The sequence below is a fragment of the Alexandromys fortis genome, unplaced genomic scaffold (genome assembly GCF_014885135.2).
Source record: "Alexandromys fortis isolate MF-2015 unplaced genomic scaffold, M_Fortis_MF-2015_v1.1 scaffold_160, whole genome shotgun sequence".
Lineage (NCBI taxonomy): Eukaryota > Metazoa > Chordata > Mammalia > Rodentia > Cricetidae > Alexandromys > Alexandromys fortis.
In genome coordinates, this window is record NW_026068035.1 from 3062403 (window position 1) to 3083618 (window position 21216).

The 21216-nt window shown below is 46.6% G+C and overlaps 1 protein-coding gene across 2 annotated transcripts in view; it reads left to right on the forward strand.

Moving 5' to 3' along the window:
* Atp9b (ATPase phospholipid transporting 9B (putative)) overlaps window positions 1-20069 on the forward strand; it is a 199817-nt gene extending 179748 nt beyond the window's left edge. Inside the window, exons 22-30 of one of the 2 annotated variants that reach the window (XM_050165010.1) lie at window positions 1653-1797; window positions 2022-2086; window positions 3072-3227; window positions 3401-3465; window positions 6021-6129; window positions 15029-15086; window positions 15809-16012; window positions 18171-18324; window positions 19924-20069. In XM_050165010.1, the coding sequence (XP_050020967.1) occupies window positions 1653-1797; window positions 2022-2086; window positions 3072-3227; window positions 3401-3465; window positions 6021-6129; window positions 15029-15086; window positions 15809-16012; window positions 18171-18307 (939 nt within the window). In that variant the 3' untranslated portion in view covers window positions 18308-18324; window positions 19924-20069. Of the gene's footprint in view, window positions 1-1652; window positions 1798-2021; window positions 2087-3071; window positions 3228-3400; window positions 3466-6020; window positions 6130-15028; window positions 15087-15808; window positions 16013-18170; window positions 19357-19923 lie in introns of those variants that run through there. The other variant, XM_050165009.1, reaches the window with a different exon arrangement.
* The last annotated feature ends 1147 nt before the right edge of the window (window positions 20070-21216 follow it).

Consider the following 21216-nt stretch of genomic DNA (forward strand, 5'->3'; position numbering starts at 1 on the left):
CAGTCCTAGGGACATGTGCTGGCCATGTCTGACTGACCCTCTGCCCCTCCTGTTTAGAAGCTGCTTGAGTTCAGCAGGTCAAGGCCCTGTCCTAGTTTTTGGTTCCATGCTCATTGTTAATGGCATAATCCCCCAGTGGTCATGACATTCAGCTCACAGTACTTTACTCTCCATTGTCTAGACCAGTGTTCCGTGTGTGTGTGTGTGTGTGTGTGTGTGTGTGTGTGTGTGTGTGTGTGTGTTCCATAGCTACCTGGGTAGAAGTGCTGGGCCCGCCAGTCAACCTCTGGCATTCTCAGGGCACTTCAGAGTGTAGGGGCCTGAGTGGACTGCAGGAAAAACTCAGGGGGGAAATAGAGGCCATTGGGCCAGTTGTTATTTGTACTTAACTATATGTGTGGTTTTCACCTTCATACTCCTCCTGTTCTCCCTGCTTCTAGTCCTCCTGCCCTAACACACTTAGGTTTATGAGCCTCATATTGTGGAATCACACAACATTGGTGTGTTTCCAAGAGCCAGACTGCAGTTCTCTTAAGGTTCAGTAATGTCTGTTTATCACTGCTGCAATAAGGGATTCGGTCAGGCCTTGCTGACAATTCAAAGCAATTGTGACTTTGGTTGTATCAATATGATCACGAGATGGGATTCGTTTGCTTTAATATGTTCTAGATAGTCTTTTCTGTCTATAAACATAGAGAAGAACTATTCTCTTACATCCTGATAAGTAACAAAACATCCTGTAAGTAGCTAACTAAACCATACCTCTTCCATGAGATTAAAGGTTATGTAATGAGAACTCTAAACCAAAAGAAAAATAAGACATAAATTAAGATAGTTGTGTGTGAAACCAAGTGCCGGGCGGCTCCCAAGGCATCCTTGACATGGCCTCAGGCGTCTTCCTCCCCTGAACAGAGTGCAAACAACACAGCAGCCGTGGGTTCTTCTCAGACATACAGATAGAAGGAGGTTGACAAGAATCCTGGCTACAATTGGAAAGGAAGTTTACCACAGCTCCTGGCAGGGTGTACACCTGCCACCCTCCGTGCAGCTGGCTGTTAGTTCTCTGGTCTTTTGAGAGATAAGAGCCCTCCTTTTGTTGGTAACCATCTGGGCCAGATGACCTGAAGACCTGCTCTTCCAGTCCCTGTCCTTCATGATGGGAAAAATCATAAGAACCTGGAGAGTGGGTAGACAGTGCTGTGAGATTTGCGGTTTCTCAAGCAGTAACTCTGAAAAGACCTTGAGTGTCATGGGTCAGACCAAGATCCCCTGAGCCACATGCCTGGGAACCAAAATAGGAATATAGTCTGGGGGAAGATGTTTGGAACTGGCTCCAGAGAAGGACACACATGTTTTGGACATATTAGCCCGGCAACTCTTCAGAATGTTCTATGATCTCTGACCTTTGCCTCTGCCTGAGACACTCTCCTCACACAATACAGTACCTTTAGGAGATCTTGTACTCTTCCTAACTAGGGGTCTGGCCACCCCTTGCCCATCTCTGTACCTTGCCCTCCTACAACAAAAGGTGGTTTGGAGGGCATAGTCACAAACCCAAAAATGCAAGTATACTTACTTGAGGAAGTCTAAGGCTTCCCCATAAGTCTGCTTACCTGCTGCTTGAGCCCAGTAGTCACAGCACTGTCTCCCAGGTCTGCCTGAGGTACTACGAGCATGAACTTGTGGAGCTGGCCTGCCAGTGCCCTGCTGTGGTCTGCTGCCGCTGTTCGCCCACCCAGAAGGCACACATCGTGACCCTATTGCGTCAGCATACCAGAAAGCGCACCTGTGCCATTGGTGAGCGCACCACCTTCAGTCATGCCTTGGGTGGGTGGTGGGATAGTGTGCCACCTTCCTGTCAACAGTGAAATGTGACAACCACCTTGTCAACATTTACAGGCAAAATTGTGTTGTCTCTAAAACTGACTTCATCTACATTTTATTTATACTACCAGTAGTATCAAAACAAACATATAATGGAAAGATGATTTATTTAAACTTGAACTCTTGGTGCTTCCCAGGTGATGGAGGAAACGATGTGAGCATGATCCAGGCAGCTGACTGTGGGATTGGGATTGAAGGGAAGGTAGGTGTGTGCTTTCGTCACACATACAGCACATGTGCTCCCTCATCAGTTGACCTGTTCAGGCCAGCCCCATCCCAGGAGAGAGCTCAGCAGTCAGTCCGTCCTTTTGGTCTTCAGGCCCAGCCATAGATTGTTGGCAAACATAGGAAACTAGCATTCTTCACCATCCTTCTTCTGCTTGGAGTGTCCTTAGGACTCTCTGAGGTCCTCTATGCTAATGAGCCCAGTCCAGTGTCACTGATTCCTCTCACACCTTCAGCTCCCCCCCGCCCCCCGCTCCACATGGTCCATTCTGTGCAGGTAACCCTTCTTCTTGCCAACTCAGCCAGGGTTGAGGTTTGAGTCTGTTGCAAGCTTGATGGCTCCCTGTGTAGTCACCCAGATATAAACACACAGCAAGAACTAGAAAATTTGCACAACTTGATTTTGTCTTTTTCTCTTTTCGGGGGGAGGGGAATTGGTTTCTCGAGACACGGTTTCTCTGTAGCTTTAGAGCCTGCCCTGGAACCATTCTGTAGACCAGACTGGCCTCAAAAACACAAAGATCCTCCTGCCTCTGCCTCCCAAGTGCTGAGTGGGATTAAAGGCATGTGCTACCACTGTCCAGCTGATTTTGGCTTTTTCTTTGGCTGCTCTGTTCTAGTCTCCTTTGTGGTAGTTTTGAAAAAACAGAGGTAGGTTGCTTTTACAAATGTGAGGAACAGAGGTTTGGAGAATTGTCTTGGAGAGGCCTGGGACCATGTGATGAGATAGGGCGTCCCCGTAGCCAGTGCTACCCCTTCCCATCTTACTGTCTGTGTTGCTGATAGAGCAGCAGCTGATACCTGTGCTGATGCACAGGTTCTATTGCGGGCTCCTCTGCTCCACACTCTCTCATGTTGGGTGCCCTGCCCTGGGTGCTCTTTAACCCAGATGAGCTCTGAAACTCAGCTCTGTGCAGTTCTCAGTATGTGCTGTTTCTCAGAGGCTCCTTGTGGTTCTTCAGGAGGGGAAGCAGGCGTCACTGGCAGCCGACTTCTCCATCACACAGTTCAGACACATCGGCAGGCTGCTCATGGTGCACGGGCGAAACAGCTACAAGAGGTCTGCAGCACTCGGCCAGTTTGTCATGCACCGGGGCCTCATCATCTCCACCATGCAGGTAGCAAGCCTCTGCCAGCATGCCACAGCAGGCAGGGCCTTCTCTGTGCCATTGTCGTGGGAGGTGGTCACAGTATCTGTTATGTGTCATTGCATTCTAATGAGACCTCTGTGTAGATGTGGTATGAATGTGGCCACAGCAGCCGTGCCTGACTTACGATATCTTCTCTTAAGGCCGTGTTCTCCTCAGTCTTCTACTTTGCATCCGTCCCGCTGTACCAGGGATTCCTCATGGTTGGGTAAGTGAGTCAGATGCTCTTGGTGCTGTTCATCCTCATGGATGTGAGAACTTTTATTTGCTATTTGGAGAAAGACATGCGAGTGATCCTCAGGGTGTTCTGAAAATTGCTACATATAAGCAGTTAAGATGACTGACTGCCATAAAATCTTATGTTGAGTTTGAGGAAATTTGAAAAACACCTGGACACTTGAGCTTTTTAAGACTCTGCTAAGTTTCTCACTAGATTTTGTTTTCTTGGGGAAGCCATAATTTGTGTCAGGAACCATGGCAGATCTGAGGTTTTATAAAAGGGCCCCATAGTATAATGAGAGGGGCAGAACCAAGGGGCGGGTCCATGCCAGCACTGCCGTCAGCAGGGGTTGAAGCAGGCAGGCCACAGCTGCAGGCCTCCTGAGCCTGCCCCGTCCCAGTGAGGATATGACTGTACCATGAAGGGAACAGGACCAGCCACTAGCCAGGAATCGAGGCCTAGAAAGCACGGGGTGTCTTCTTAGCTTTGGGAGAGAATAACTAGTAACTAGTCTGTCCCTGCCAGCAACAGAACTGCCTTTACAGCATTTGCTTCAGAAGTGTGGTGTGCCTGAAAGGAAGACTCCAAATAAACAAACGTTGTTTCTGTCCTCCTCTCCTCAGTTGATCCTAGAGATCGATCATACACAGAAGTGTGACTGTTAGTGCCCACAGATAAAAGCTGTCCCCTCCATTTCTGTCTGTGCCCATCAAGGCTCGTCACTCACCTCAAACCAGGGCTCCATCCTATAACCAGAAAGCACTTGGAAAGGACAATTTGTAGCCGTGACCTTGATGTCGCCCCAGGAAGTGGCTGGCTGTCCTCCTGACATCCCTGTTTGGCCTGTGAGGACAGCGAGAAACAGGAGATTCAGGACCGTGCTGGCTCAGACTGGGAAGGATTGGCTTGGGTGCCACCCTCCACTACACCGTACACCAGCACCTTTCTCCACGGTGCTCAGCTGCCCTCCTGGCTGGTAGAGGGCAGACAAAGCAAGTTCTCTTACAAGTTGATATGAGTATGTCCTAAGTGCACAGGACAGCTCCCAGAACTCCTAATAACTTAAGCTAGAATCGGGGGTTTAGGTCTTTGTTAAATGTCAGGTCCTGTGAGTCACCGTCCTCTGTCAGTATCTGCTCTCTGCGGCGAATGCAGTGTCCTCTCTAGACTTCTTCCTTCTCACACCTCACTACATCATCAGAGCAGAAGGTGTGCCTGTGGCTTTGCCACCACAGCAGCATGTCAAGACTCTCAGTATCCTGTTGGGCCCACCCGGAGGCCATGATGGTGTCTAATGGATAAGTCCTTAGCGCCTGCACACTAGTGCTGACGAGGAGTGTGGGTCTCTGGGAAGCCAGTACGTTTCTGACCACATTGTGATATCATGAAGAAAAGGAAGGCCTCCCATCTCAGAACCAGACGTGTTCACTGCCTCTCACCATCACTTGGCTGTGGCTTTGGGAAATGTGCATAATCCCCTGAGCCTGTTTGACCCAACAGGAAGTTATAGTGAGGAGCTCGAGTGGTACTGTACAGACAGGCTGCTTGTAAGTGCCTGGCACAGAGCGCAGCACGTCATAGGCCTCTGCTCTGTGACTAGACCCAGACCAAAGAGAGACAGTCTGTACAAAAATTGGGACAAGCTGAGCATAGTGGTACATGTGTATAAATAATCCCAGAACTTATGAGGGCCATTTTGGGTCTGTAGTGAGTTCCATTCCAGCCTTGGCTACAGAGTAAGGCCCTACCTATGTTAGGAAGAGGGCAGTGGATGTTTTTACCAGTTTTATTTGTGATAAGCCCAAATTGGAAATAACCAAGATATATTAACACTTGAGCAACTGGTTCAGTGAGTGTGGCTTATCCATCATGAGGTATCACTCAATTGTAAGGAAGGCACAGCCGTAGATCACCAGGGCATGGCACAGAGTTTGGAAAGCCGTCCCTAAACTTGCCTTCTGCCTACATCTCCACAGTAGCCCTCACATGACAGAATGGTTTAAGTACAGGCCTGAGGGCTAAGTGTAGTTGACGAGACATGAGCATACCAGTGGGCTGGGTGTTGTAGTCAGGTCTGCGATCGGGTACTGTGGAGATATTGAGATATCTCTGTATTAGGTGGATGCATGTGGGGCTGCAAGGATCATTCAAAGTTTAATAAGGAGACTAGACCTGTGGTCCAACACTGTGTAATCCTAGCTCTCAGGAGGCTGAGGCAAGAGGATCCCAAGTTCAAGGCCCACCATGGCTTCCTAGGAAGTTTCAGTCTTTCCTTGGCTGTGAGAACCCTGTCTCAAAAAATAAGTTTAATAAGAAAACTCTTACATTAAATGGATGCCTCTCTCTGTAAGAGTATGTGATTTATATGACAACCCTGTGCTGGGCTCTGGAACCAGACTCAGGAAGAATCTAAATTGGTACCACCTTGGGGGTTTAGGTTTGTTTTTATAAAATTGTGTTTTCTGGGTTTTGAGACTGACCTACCTCTGAATCTAGAAACGTTGTCACCAGGCTAACTCAATGTGGTCTTCTTGCTTTTCTAGGTATGCAACTATCTACACTATGTTCCCAGTGTTCTCCTTAGTGTTGGACCAAGATGTGAAGCCAGAAATGGCAATTCTCTACCCAGAGCTATACAAGGACCTCACCAAGGTAAGACCCCAGAGCCAGTCTCACCTGGTGAGAACACATCAGGGCTGGCCTTTGTGTTTTCCAGCAAAATAGAGACAGCCTCTGTCCTGGATAGCGTAAGAAATGTAAGGCATGTAAGCATTAGGAAACATTTTGAAGTATCGTTTTTAGAAAACATTTTTCAACTCTCTGTAATAGTCATGTGATGTTGCACATAAGAGGTTAGTGAGTGTTCTGAACCATTTGTGAGCTTTCGTAAATTTAGCAAAGTCATCCAAACCTGTGCCTTGAGTCATACAAAGGACCTTCTCTAGCTGTGGCTCAGCCTGCCTAGCACTGTCCCCATGTGAGAGGCTGGCCTCCTTTACTCCGTGCAGAATGCAGCCCTCTCCAGCTGCAGATCCCTAGAGTCCGTGACTCAGGGTTTCCTGTGCATTCCTGGGTCTCTAGTTGTGAGTTTCAGAATTGCACCTTGAAAGCGGTTCATGCATGTCTCTGTCCTGGAGACATACGCTGTTCTGTGGAGATAGTGCAGAGTGTGGTCTGACCTGCAAAGACTGAAGCTGCCACCATGAAGAGCCTCTCAGCTGGAACAGCGCTCCTAAGAATAAACTCTTCCTAAGGAGGTTTGAAGTTGGCCGTGTATTACATTGAAGCATATTTTTAAAGCTAAAAACCAAGAAGACAAGAATAGAGGAATAGCTGAGCCCTGCACATACAAATTCTTAAAAAATTCAGGATTTTCTACATGGCTAGCTTTTCCTAAACCAGAAAACAACTCCAATTTAAGGCAGTATCCATATGATATAGTGAAGAAGGAAATAGATTGGGTGTTCAAAGAATTAGTTGCTGGCCCAACTGACCATTAGCAGATTAGGATGTAGCCTAGCTAACTGCTAACTAATGGACTAGGCTGTAGTTCAGCTGACTGCCAGCCAACTCACTAGACTGTAATCTAGTTGATAGCTAACTAACAGACTAGACTGTATGTAGTTCAGCTGACTGCTTACTAATAGACTAGACTAGTTCAGCTGACCATCACCTCACCAGATAGGTGTTGGGTAAAGTCGCCTTACTTTAGAGGTTTAATGGTATTATTATTATAATTACCAAATTTATAAAACTTAAAGCCTCTTAAAAGAGCTATAAAGTATCCATATAATTCTGTTTTCAGGTTAAATAAATCTTCATCTTTATAGCATAAAATAATATAAACATCAACTATTGTCATGATGATAATGTAGTTGTAGCTACCAGAAGAGATTTCCCAAATTTTTACATATTACAACCATAAAAGGAACACTTTGAATCTAAAATTCTAAAATGAGACTAGGATCAGAATATGGCCTTAGGAACAAAAACTGTAGGAATTTATTGCAAATGGTTAGTTTTAGTAGCTCGCTCATTTGCTTATCTCCAGATATTCTGCAAATGTTTGATTAACAAAAGAAAAGCAGAAACCAGCTCTTGATACAACTTTAGACATCCCATCCCCTAACCCCACCCTTCTTACATCTAGGTAGTCTGTGTCCCTTAGAATTGGACCCTGTAGGTCGTGTTGCTCAGCTCTGGCACTCAATAGGGCACTGTAGGTCGTGTGGCTCAGCTCTGGCACTCTCTGGCAGGTTTAGGATTCTCAATAGCAACATTGAAGTAATGGACAAGCACAGTCTTCCATGGGCATTAGAGGAAACATGGCTTTCACCACTTGTAGCAATTTAGTCCTTGTATCATTACAGGCACCTAAATTATATAGTAACAAAACTATGGATAAGGTCACAAGTGTCTAAGTAGCTCATTGTCTCTATGTATTCATCATTAGTTCTCACCGTATAAACTCAAGGAGTTTCTTGTGCAGTCTGAACTGGGTTGCATTTCATCTGGGTTAAGTCTCCATTTTTATTAAGAATTTAGAAGGTCTCAACATCCCATAATGATCTCTGCATTATTTTTAACAATTCAGCTTCCCATTTTCTCTAAGTTCTCTTTTCCTGTGATCCAGAAAGCTGTAGTTTTTATCTTTGTAGTATCTAGTACATTACACATCTGGTATACTTCAAATCCTTCAAAAACAAAATCATAGTAATTGGATTAAGTTGAACTGTCTTGTCTTAATTGGAAGAACCATTTTGAAGCTTTTCATTTCTTCTGAATGCTTTGGCAAGACACCCACATGACGGCTCTTTCCATCCTTTAATAATCATGGAACCAGAGATGGGACACCATGTGCCCATGTAAGAGGCACCTACTATAATTAAAAGACATGCTTCTGATGAGCCTACATTTTAGCAGTAGGAAAAGAAAAGAAAAAAACATTTTGTGGTAAATGCCAGGGTGGTAGCAGAGCTTGAAATAAGCATTTCTAGCAGTTGCCCACTGCTGATTTATCCAGATATCTTCAGTTGCTCATCCAAAGTCAAAGCAACCAAAGGAGGTACTGTGTTCTTTGCAACAAATACCTGTGACTTAGTCACCCTTCTGTTGTCATGAATAGACACCATGACCAAGGCAACTTATTAAAGACAGCATTTAATTGGGGGCTTGCTTACAGTTTAGAGGGACAGTCCATGACCAGCATGGCAGGGAGCATGGCAGCAAGTGAGCAGACATGGCGCTGGAACAGTAGCTGAGAGCACACACATGATCCACAAGTAAGAGGCAGAGAGTGAGAGTCTGGGCCTGGCATGGGCTTTTTAAATCTCAAGCCCACCCCAGGTGGCAGATTTTTTTCCCCCAACAAGGCCACATCTCCTAACTGTTCACAAAACTGGTCCACTAACTAGGGACCAAGCATTCAAATTAGAATCTTTGGACCTATTCTCTTTGAAACCAGCACACACTGTTTTCTGTTAGTCAAGGGTATAAACAGTGCATGCATTCCAGATCCACTGCACTGTTCTAATCGGATCTGCTAACTGTGGGCCTAAACATTTGTTGGTCTGTTTCTCAGCCTAAACCGTACCTGCCCCTTCTTATATGTCACCAGGTGTGGTTTAGGCCTTGGCGATAGAGATGGCAATAATATCTCTTCACTAAATGGTTGTTGAATGAATGAGAGAGTAAAGCAGTCAACTACATGAAGGGACACCATTTCCTTCATTCTCAAAAAATACCAGTTTCCTTTCCATACAGAAAAGAATGTATTTATAACTGAACTATTTCTTGTTCTTTTAAAATCCAGGTTATGCTCTGAACTGTTAAGCATTGCTTCTCTTGAGGTCACTCAATCTCCACAGAAAATTGATGTGCCTGGGGCCTCCCCAGCCCTGCAAGTTCCTCCGTGTGCTGGGTGGACACATTCTTAGAGAGCTAGAAGTGAGTGTGAGAACAGGCTACAGAGGTGATTCCGCCAGCTGAGACAGCCCATACTTGAGGTGTCTCTGCTTGGCTGTGAGTTTGGCTCATGAGTCACAGTTTTACATCATTGATTAATGGCAGAAATAATTGTTTTTTAAACAGTTGTAAGTAATTACAAATGGCCTTTCATAAGAACCCTGCAGCTGTCTACCATTTCTTCTTTCCTGTAGAATATTCTAAAAATGATTCTATCTTTTAAAAATGTGTATATGTGTCCTTGTATAATTTTAAAGTAATGCTAAATAAAACCAAAAGTTAAAGGCACAGAATTTTACAAAGAAAAAAATTTTTGATTTCTTTTTTAGGTGCCATAATTTTGTTGAAATTTCAAAAAAAGATAAAAATATGTGATTTCTAATATACTAACAATAGTTAGACCAAAAATTAAAATCATTTTATTAATATAAACAAACAGCACTTAAATATTACTGATAAAGTATGCAAAACACATGCATTGGAACTATGACACACCTCTGAAATATTTTTAAGGTGGAAAGGGGTGTGCTGAAGCAGCATAAGTCACAGCTCCATCCTAAGGCCCATACACCCACAAATAACTGTGCCTGTCACCCAGAGACCACCACAGAAAGCTAAACTAGTCAAAAATCACAGATCATGGAGAGCCCACCCCCAGCAGACACATCTAAACACTGCTCCTGCATCTAAGGTTCAGGGACATCTCAGAAGAGAAAATGGAAAGATCATAAGAACCTGAAGACCAGGAAGTCAGCTATGAGATTGTCTTGTAGAAATGACAAGGAAGCAACACCCATGATAGCTCAACAATATGACTGCTTAAACAAGACCTGAGCAATGGCAGTACCAAATAAGGGGAAACCCGTGCAGCCCCACCCCTAGAGTAAGAGCTGCGGGCCACTAACGAATGCTGGGAGAGGGAGAATTCGTCTCTCCTTCTCTAATTGGTTATCCAATATAAGATGATTAGCTCTGCAATCATAACCAAGCCACCCAAATGGACTCAGCAGTTTGTATCTATATATTTATACACACATATTCATATGCAGTATACACACACAGACACATACACACATTCAAAGAAAAAGGCCATCCATTTGAGAGGAAGTAAGGGAGTTTGGAAGGGGGAAAGGAAAGGGGGAAGTGATGTAATTAGATTTTTGTTTAAAAATAGACTTTAAAAAAAATAAAAGAAATGCCAAAGTTCCCTGTACTTTGAACTCCTGTGTTTCATCTTAAGCTGGTGAGGATGTGCATCAACCGGAAGTTTGTGCTAGCTTTGTCATAGTCGCCAAGAGCTAGAAGCAGCCAGCTGTTCCTGGATCAGGGAGTAGATAAGCATTCTAGTGACTGCAGGATAGCTGTGATGGTGCTGCTGTGTGGTGGAGTGTTAGTGACTACAGGATAGCTGTGATGGCTCTGCTGTGTGGTGGAGTGTTAGTGACTACAGGATAGCTGTGATGGTGCTGCTGTGTGGTGGAGTGTTGTGCAGAAGAAGGGAAAGCAGGTCACTCATACAGTATGAATCACAGGTGGATCTGATCAGTGTTTTGCCAAGCAAAACTCAACTCTGCATTGTTTTGATTCCTTCCCCTAAAATCTGGAGAGGACAGAACCAGAGGGCAAGAGCAGATCAGTGGTTGACAAAACTTTGTGGGATGGGATGATCTCAGGGGGTTTGTGTATGCCACTGTGTTATGGATACCTCACTATGCTGGTCAGCCCCTCCAGATGTGTACACAGCAGAACAGATATTGGAATGATGGAATCTAGGTAGTAGCAGATAAATCTCCATCAGATCACACCAGACATGGTGCCTGAGGGAGGACAGCGTCCTGAGTACCTCTCATCCACTGAAAGGCCAGAAATAGGAAGGACTGTACAACCCACAGTCCCTTTATGTAAATGTACTTCTAACAGGAGACTCTTGTGTGTCCTTAGTGTGCAGGAAACACGTGTGAATGAGTGGCTAGTGAGAAGAGCCTTCTAAACAGATGAGACACAGGAGTTCAGGGCTGGCTTGGTCATCAGCGTCAGTTGGGACCGGTTTTGTTGCAGATGAACAGAAAGACACATTGCAGAGTTCGAATGTGTATGAGTATGGCTTAGCCCTGATGTTGACCTGGAGCCAGTAACTGTGAGCACATCTGGGGCCATACTCTAGTCAAAGAATCCACAGTGTTTTTCAGCCAGTGGAGTTGGGCCCTAACGGAAGAGTAGATTCCAGGTTATGCACAGAGAGTGGAAGCCAAGCTGAAGCACCGTGTGGCACCAGACACCTGCTGAAGTCAGTGAGGATGATGGTGTTGAACTAACGTGGGACTCGGCCAGAAAGAGTTCCCTCCAGGAGACAAGAAGCACAGCAATCTTACTAGGGCCACACTAATGTAAAAGGGGACATTCCTCCTTAAGGAAGAGTTGCTGTGCTAATGTGAAGGACGCCAGGAACCACTAGGAGCCCCAAGGGTGCTAAGTGGGACAACTATGTGGGGCAGTTCTTGGGCTGAACGTATATTCCCAAGAAGGTTTGGGAATACCTACAGCACCAGTTTAACAGTGGAACCCCAGGAGATATCACCTCTAAAAACTGAACTGGGGTACCGTCTTGGATGCCCAAGTTGGATGTCAGTAGTTTTCCATTAACGTCCCTGGGTATAATTAAGAACATTTGCTGTCAGAGACATCCATGTCCTGGTCTCACTGCCAACTCACTATCATTCCACTATTTGTCAAGGATCCGGGTCTTCCAAAGATACCAGCCAAGTGCAAGCGAGAGAGTCTTTTTTTAAAAAAAAAAAAAATGAGATAGCCTTGCTGTACTAGTCCAGCCAGTGCTACACAGCAAGGCTGTCTCAATAATAATAATAATAATAATAATAGTTCCTTGCTGATTTAGGACCAGTGGTTGCTGAGTGGCTGTGGGCAAAGCAAGCCCCTGGCCAGGCTGGAGAGTCAGTGGCAACTGTCCTCTGCTGCCACCGCTCCTGTGGGGATACAGAGCAATTGTTCCTCACTCTGCCAGCCCTGACCTGGCCTAGATGCAGACTGACCAAGAGCAGTCGGCCACATATCAGATTGCAAGTCTGCTTTCGGGTCTTACATGTTCAAAAATATTACCAGTTAGCTAACAGGTCTTTCTGTGACATCACCATGTACATCAGACAAACTGTGATTTGTTCTTCAGTTTCTATTCTATTTTCTTTTGTTTTTTTAGTTGCCTCTATGATATTTATACTATAGACCCTGCCTCCTCATTTCAACCTCGGGAATATAAGAGGAGGAGTCGTTTTGTTGTTTCTGATAGGAAATAAAGTCATGTATAATCATATGTGCACATCAGTTACACACCTGTAACCTGCATGGTTACAGCATGATTCCAGTCCACTTGTATGTCATAAACACATGTCACTGAGCTACACATGCATTCTATACCCAATGACATTTTGTGCTTTCATTTTCATGATTTTACTCATCTTGGGGTTAATTAACCCTTTTGTAAAATTCTTTTTTTATGACATTTTTGGTTCATCTACATTTAAAGTGTGTAATGTTTAATTAGAGAAATATCAATGGTAATACCAATTGAATATGCTATCATTCATAGTTTCTCTATGTTGTATAGTTTCCTTGAACTGAGATGCATGCCATTAACTGCGTTCTGACGTGTCTACCACATGGACAGAGTCCCTGTTGGGTGGCCTGGTCTTTGGTACTTGAGTGAGCGATTGAGCCTGTCAGTTAGAGGAGCAGGAAGAGCAGCCTTCTAAGCAGCCTGCAGTCCATAGGACTGAGCTGCTTCTGTGGCTGATAGATTTGTGCCACAGAGTGGGATTCTTTCTCCCACAGATCTGTTTGGAAGCATCTACATCAGGGAACACGAGCCTTATGCACATTTCCTCTGATTACTTATTGATGGTTTTATACCCATTTTATTAGTCCAGACTTAGTAATCTGTGGCCTCTGTAGTCAGTAGTCGTCATACATGCCCTGATATGTTTGCAGCCTTAACAAGACACATGGCACAAAGTCCTCATTAACTTTCAACATCTAAATTGATCATTTTCTCTCAGTCTCCATGCATTTCAGAAAATCTGGCTATTGAGTACATTTCTTTACTTATACAAAACATTAAAGTTAAAATTTCTTTTAAATTCCTGAAGTAAAATTAGTCACATGCTTAATTACAGATGAATTTTATGACCAGCAACCAAACATGCTAGTGTCTGATAAGATAAGTGCCCTTGGAAAATAGGTGCTAGAGAAAGCTGCTAAAGTTCTCTGCTTTTGAAAATCAGTATTAACTTTAATCAAGTACAGTAGAGTTGATTTCTGCTTATGTCATCTGTAGTGAGGATTGGGGCTCAGTCAGCATCTTCTCTGATAGACACTTGTAACCAAGGAACTGCTTAAATGGAAGTGTAGCTATTGTTTACAGTTACAGTATAACTGGAATTAGAGTATGCACATGTACCTGCATGCATGTGTGCTCACCACATCTGTGCAGGTGCCCGCAGAGGCCCGCGTGTGTTCATGTCCTCTGGAACTGGAGCTCCAGGTGGCTCTGCACTGCCTTGTGCTGGAGGGGCACTGCGCTTCCTTAACTACCAAGCTGTCTCTTCAGCCCTGTGGCAACACATCTTTCTACTTTGACCACTAGAAGTTCCCACCATGCTCCAGTCCATTGCGGTTCTAGGCTGTGGTGTGTTATTGCTGTCCTGCATCCCTGGAGTGTTCGCCTTTCCTTGTACGCACTTATACCCACATCTACTACAAGAACCCCTCTCCTAGGGAGTGGAGATGGGGAGAAAGGGTGTATTAATGCAGAACATTGGAATCTGAGTCAGTGACATCACAGGATGCCAGAGGCATGCAAGAAGGAGCTGAAGGACCTGTGCATCTGTCTCCACATAGAGGCTCACGGTCATCCTACTCTGGCATATGTCACCTGATGGGCCTAGCATTGAGTCCTTGACAGCCCTTCCTTGTATTGGAATATCTTAAGCTGTGAGATTCAGTGCAGGGGACTAGGCAGCATCTCTTGTCTCTGGACCATGCTGGGAGCCTGTGCTTAGTCTGAATGGTAAGGCAGAGTATACAGGAAACCATCTCATCTGTCTGTGCTGGACTTACAATGTAGAAGGTTTTCCGGAAAGGATTACCAAATCAGAAATTCTTACTCCAGTTGGGACAAGTCATAACTGAAATGCCTTCACTGTTTCTACTTTGAGGTGGGGGAGTCCAGAGAAAACTGAGAAGTAAATAATTATTTCTAAAAAGTAACAAAGTAGAGGGAAAATATTTTTATTACAGTCTTTATTAGTTCAGTTAAAGGTTTGTCTGTAGATACCAGCTTCTGGGTTACTAGGAATCCAAGGACATGGCTGTGGCTTAAGAATTCCACACATGAGAGAAGGCATATAAAACTCCAACCAACCACAGGCATTTGGTACACACCATGATGCCCACCCAGGCTGAGGTCCCCTTTGTCAGGCTTAGGACAGCATATGGGTGGGCCCCTGCCCTTGGGACTATATAGTCAGGCACACTACTCTGCTCTCCTAACTAACCGTTCCACTGTCCACCCTAGGGCCGGTCCCTTTCCTTCAAGACCTTCCTCATTTGGGTTTTGATCAGCATTTACCAAGGTAAGATGGCTCCTGATTTCACCAGACCAGAGAGAGAGTGTGTGTGTTAGCAATACTATGTTCTGTTTTTGCCTACAAATTAAATTTCAATGGTTTAAATGTCTTCAGCAGTTAAGTTTGCTTCTCTGTTTCTCTTGTAGATTGGTATTCCAGCGTGGGGATGTGTGCATTGATATTCTGGGGAGAGCTTTTGATTTTGGTTTGATTTTGAAGGTTTTGAATTTTAGAGATAAGGTTTCTTGTAGCCCATGGTGGGTTCAGGCAAACTCACTGTGTAGCTGAGACTGGTCTTGAACTCCTGATCCTTCTACTTCCACCTTCTAAGTGCTGGGATTACAGTTGTCTATCACCGTGCCCAGTTTGTGTGATGTCCCCCTTTATACAAAGCAGGTACTCTACCTACTTAGCTGCATTCACAAGCCCCAGACTGGTACTTTTTAACTATTGTGTGTCAGCCAATCAGAAAACTCTGTAAGTACTTTTTATATTGTGCTGCCCAGTGGCTGTCTTTGAGAGATGTGTTGCCCTCTGCTAGAGTTCCCAGGAAGGAAGGATTGTCCTAGCAACACTAGCTGCCCGATCAGAGAGCTCATGTAAGACATACTATGAAGTTGGCTTCCGGCAGATCTGCAAGAGTGGCCTGTCCATCCTCACAAGCAGTGGCTGTGCTCCTGGTCCCTGTTGCATGTGTGTAAGCCAACCATTCCTGTGCTCCCTTCCAGGTGGCATCCTCATGTACGGGGCACTGGTGCTCTTTGAGGCAGAGTTCGTCCATGTCGTGGCCATCTCCTTCACGGCACTGATCCTGACTGAGCTGCTCATGGTGGCTCTGACCATCAGGACATGGCACTGGCTCATGGTTGTGGCCGAGTTTCTCAGTCTGGGCTGCTATGTCGCCTCACTTGCTTTTTTAAATGAGTATTTTGGTAAGTGCTTGGAGCTTTGATTCATTATCTGTGACGAATTAACCTTTTGTTGTTATCTCTTCAACAGCTTATATTATAGACAAATCCCAAAGCAGAAAGTTTCACAACACAGAAGTTTGTTTTTATGCAAAGATAAAAATCATGTAGTGATTCATAAAATTAAGACCTTCACAGTCCTGTGTATGCTTGCTTGCAATCATTTTCCCTAAAAGAACTGTGCTATTGATGTTTTCATGGTGGAAGCTGATGAGCGCTTCAAGGCAGCCACGTTTGGAGAGGAGGTCTAGCTGGGGGACCCACATGTGTTCTACTTCCTTCCGCCGTCTGCATAAGTCATAGCAGCCCGGCAGGCAGCCAGGCTCCTCACCATGTGACGAGGGGTCTTCACCAGCACCTCCCTGAGTTGGGGTCCAGGGCCTGTTGCTTCTAACACATTCTTTGTGCTAGCCTCAGCCCCAGCTCACAGTGACTCACCAGGTGACCTTGGGACTATGGATACCCTGAGCCCTGTACTCTCAGAAAGGAGATCCTACGTGAAATGCACTGTCTCCTGAGGAGTTGCCCATCTGAATCTACACTCGTGTGCCCTCAACATTCCCAGTGGCTCCCATGTCCGTTAGCGCTGCTCCGCCCTCACTTGGCCCACTCCACTCTGCTCTGCTAGGTTTGATCACTCTTCCTCCCCAGCCCGAGGCTGAGAATGGCAGAAGCCAGGTCACCTCAGCATGGTCATTGTACCTAATGACACCACGTCTGATTCTTTCCCAAGATCTATAAAATCACGGCCGAAGGAAAAGATACTCCTTGTGCATCTGTCAGTGTGGGGCTGCACTGCTCCTGGAGTATATAAAGGCCCAGCTTCCCAGACTCCAGAGAGTGTGCATGCCCATGCACACATGCTGTACTTTCTTGTAGCTGCCTGAAAGTCAAGCAGAGTGCTTCCTGCTCCAAAAAGAAAGGCTCCAGACTTCAGAAAGGAGAAGGCTGTATGTTTCCCTCTTGTGTTCTCCACAACCATGACAGTGACAACAGCTGCCTTCATGAGCAGTTGTCCATACAAGTTAGTCACCCACCTGAATAACAAAGCCCTCTAGGTGGTAGATCAGAGCCACAGTGGTGAGTTCACTCACTGTAGGCCGTCAGTCTTTAGAGCAGGCGGAGTGACGCAGGTGGGAATGGAATCAGCCTGAAGTCCACATTGCACTTGACGTATAAGAAAGGGCTTTCAAATGAGACCATCAGGTGTGGCAGGGTTCTAGCACAGATCCAGGGGGCGTCTGGGCATTGCTTCCATATTGCAGTGATGTAATTATTATATTGCCATTCTGCTTAAAAGATTATGTGGCAACAGGCAATGAAATGCAAGTTGAAACTCCCAGCACAAGTGCATTTCCTGCTAACATTCTACTGCTTTTTAATGCATTTCTCCAGTAAGTAGCTAACTAACCACTGAAAACGCCTGAGCCTCTTTCCGTCTTCCTTCATCTGCTTTATCCATGTTTTCTCTCGGCACAGGTATAGGCAGAGTATCTTTTGGCGCTTTCTTAGGTAGGTAAAGTTATTATTCCCTTCCAGAGTACAGACTTTTAGCAGAAAAGCATTGGTTTGGCACGCCAGGCTAATTCTTTAAAGCCAGTTTTCTCCTAACTTAGCACTCCTCACCCGCTGAGACCTCGCGAACCCTCCGTGAGCTGCAGTGTGCTCCCAGGTGTTGCCTGTCCTCCTTGCTGTAGGTGCCAGCTAGAGACTGGGCGCTGAGCTCCAGGCCCCAGTGTGAGTCTGTTACTCTAGTGAGCGGACCCTCTTATCCCGGCTTTGACAGCAGTTTGTGGACTCCTCAGCACAAGTGAGGCTTTCCCACCTGTCTTGCCATGAGGACTTTGGTGGCCTTGTTAACCACAAGCGAGCTATGTCCTCTGTAAATCATGCTGAAAGTGCCGTCTGCCCTGTTAGCCAGCTCCAGGCCTTCCCAGTGCCAGGATGTGCTTGCTCCCTGTGCAGAGAGAAGCACGAGTTGGACAGGTGCACAGTAAGGACAGTCAAGGCAGACCTGTGTGCATGGCCCCGGTGGAGCCCATGGCTCTGGGGATCCTGAGGGGCTCGGTCTGGGCTGGGAGCTCCTGGATCGGCTCTCAATATCTCTCTCTCCTCCCGACAGATGTTGCCTTCATCACAACCGTGACCTTCTTGTGGAAAGTGTCAGCCATTACTGTGGTCAGCTGCCTTCCACTCTACGTGCTCAAATACTTGAAGCGGAAGCTGTCCCCTCCCAGCTACTCCAAGCTGTCCTCCTGAATATGACATAAGGCCAGGTAGAGACACTCCTGCGCTGGGCAGCGTGAGGGACTGGCCCTGCTGGTGGGCTTGAGGGCTGAGTTCCCCCGGCTCTCCTCCCGGTGTCTGTACTGTAGCAGCGTGAACAGCTACTGAAAGGAAGTGATTGCTTCAGCACGGCTGGGCAGGGTTTAGTTCCTGAGCACCGAAAGCTAATTTCTGCAGTGTCCCAGCACGCGGCTCCTTCCTTTGATGGTGTCCTTTGATGGTGTACTGTAGAAAGCCATTGCTGCTCAGACTGGAGGTGCCATGCCTGCACATGCCACCGCGCCACAGCAGACAGTGGACCTGCTCGTCCACCCTGACACTGGCACACTCCTCTTCAGACGCAGTTTTGCTTTTCACTGGACACCACACACATAACAAGCCCGAGTGGCCAAGCAGTGACACTTCTGGTGTCCTAATTCCGTTGCAGCTATGAATGTAAACTGTTCCTCGAGGCACTGCTGTTAGCCGATACGTCTTTATACCATGAAACCATATTCAAAACCGTTTACGTAGAACTCAGCTGTCCTGTGCAACTCACGGCACCACAATGCTTTGCTTCCTGAGTAGGGGTTCCTAGACGACATGGCTTTACCTCAGCACTCTGAGCTTGTGATGGCAGATCCTCTGTCGAAGGCTGCACTGAGGGCTGGTGGGAGTTCCCTAGGGGCATGCTGGGCTCAGTTCGCCCCATGCATTGTGTGCGTGCAGCTCTGCACTGTGCAGTGTGTGTCTGCCACACACACAGTGGGCCTTGTGACCTCAGCTCTCCCCACTGTGCAGCAGGCTGTGGGAGTCTCCTTTGCACTAGTTTTTTGTACGTGCCTGTGCTCTTCAGCTTGACTTCCCTCAGATGTAGGCCCTAAGACCCTGAATTCCTTGGGGGAGGACAAGCTGCGTGAGCAGAACACTGAGGACGTCCCCCTCACAGGCTGTGGGTCTGTGCAGGACCCACCCCAGGCTTCTGTGAGCGCTGCTTTTCAGAGAGAAACTCTGTGGCGTAAATAAAGCTTCATTTGTCCCTACAGTGCCTTTTGACTTGACCGCCTTTGTTATTAGTAAGGAACCTTCTGGGTATTTAGGTATTCCTGCAGAACTGCCATCAGGAAAAGCTGTTTCTGACATTCCCCACAAGGTGTCACTGTTTGTTGTCAGTTCACAGGCTGGTTCTCCTCTGTTGAAAGAGGGAGTCTAGAGGCCACTGACCAACCTATCTGACTGGACTTCACTAATGCAGCGGGAATTAAGAGTGTTGGATTCACAGCAATGCCAAGGGGCCACGAGGCAAGGGCAGGCACATTGTTTAGGTCAGGGTGTGAACTAACTGCACATCACTCACTGTGTGTGCTGTTTTGAAATAGAGCTCACACGGGATGCTAGGCCAGAAGGCGGTAAAGAGTTGCAGGCAGCCTCAGAGAATAGCACTGTGAGTCTCTGGGGCTCAGCAGCTTCTGCACAGCAATGGGATACAGAGAAGGAGAAGTAGTTGGGCTTTGTATCTTCAGAGGCTGAGATGCACGAAGTCCTAGTTAGAGACTGTGGGAAGCCCATGTGGTTGCTCCTCCATGAAGTGAACATAATCTCCCCCTCAGGGTGCCGCTGTCCGGGTCAGATGAGACGACGGAGGAAGGAAGCCCTGAGCAGATGCCTGGCACACAGTGACTCAGAAGGCTGTGTAGCATTGCTCCTTGGCTGGACTGAAGAAAATGACTGCTTAATAAAGGATTGTTTGACCTGATCTAGCTCAGGCCTACAAAGTACCTCTTCAAGCGTAAGGGAAAGAGGCACCTTGAGGAGCAGTGCTGTGTGTTTCTGCTGGCTTCTAAGACAACCTCGCTGAGTGTAGTTTTAAATTCTGGAGCTATGTCAGCTCTAGAAGTTCTCCTGGACAGGCTTGCCTGCTGATGAGCACTGTCTAGCCCTCACAGGACTTCTGCAGGCCTGCTCCTCTGCCTTGTGCAAAGAAAGGGCCCTGGTCTCCACCTCCCTCCCCATTGGAACCTCTAAGGCAGGAAACTTCCACAAGTTCCTCCAGTACACAAAGGCATGTGACAGACATGGTCTTGCTCGTTACACAGGAAAGTGTGGATGTAAGGGAGCTAGCAGGACAGATAGCAAGTGGAGAGACTCCCTGGAAAGACGGAGTTGAGCCAAGACCAGAAAAGATCCATTCACTCCAAGAAGGAAACAGCTCTGGGATCAGAGGAGCAGATGGAGGCAGAGTACAGAACAGTGGAGCCAAGTGTAAGGGTGGGTCGGGAAAGGACAGTGAGGCGGGCATGGTGGGCGAACAGAGGGAGAATGAGCAACTGGATAAATAAATAGGCTGGCGTATAGATAGCAGGTAGGTGGATGGATCGATGGATGGCCGGGCGCTCCAGCAGGTGAATAAATGAGTAAGCAGATAGACAGGTGGACAGATGAATGGATGAACAGATGGGCATAGATGGGTGGGTGGCTGGATGAGCTTTGATGACCACGTATCATTTCAGCCTAGGACCACCAGGCTTTTCCTTCTGGCCTCACTGTGTTCCCACAGAACCATGACATTGTTAAAACGGCCCCGGGCTCCTTCCCGTGGTGCTCGGAGTAGCCAAGAGGCCAAGTGCTGCTCCACCTCCGAGGGAGGCCGGCCTGAGGACCCGTGCTCATGGACAGCATCCTGGCGTGATGAGTATACCAGAGGCCTTAGTCAGAAGACAGGTGATCCCGCTGGGCAAAAAGCAAAACCAGCAACGTTCTGTACCGAGACAAGAGTGGGCTGAAAGCAGATGGACAGGACAGCTGCAGTGTGCTACCAGGAGGTATCAGGAAGCCAGTGGCCATGGCAATATCGTTCACCGTTAACTGCATATAAAAGTATCCCTTAGGACAAAGAGAGCACT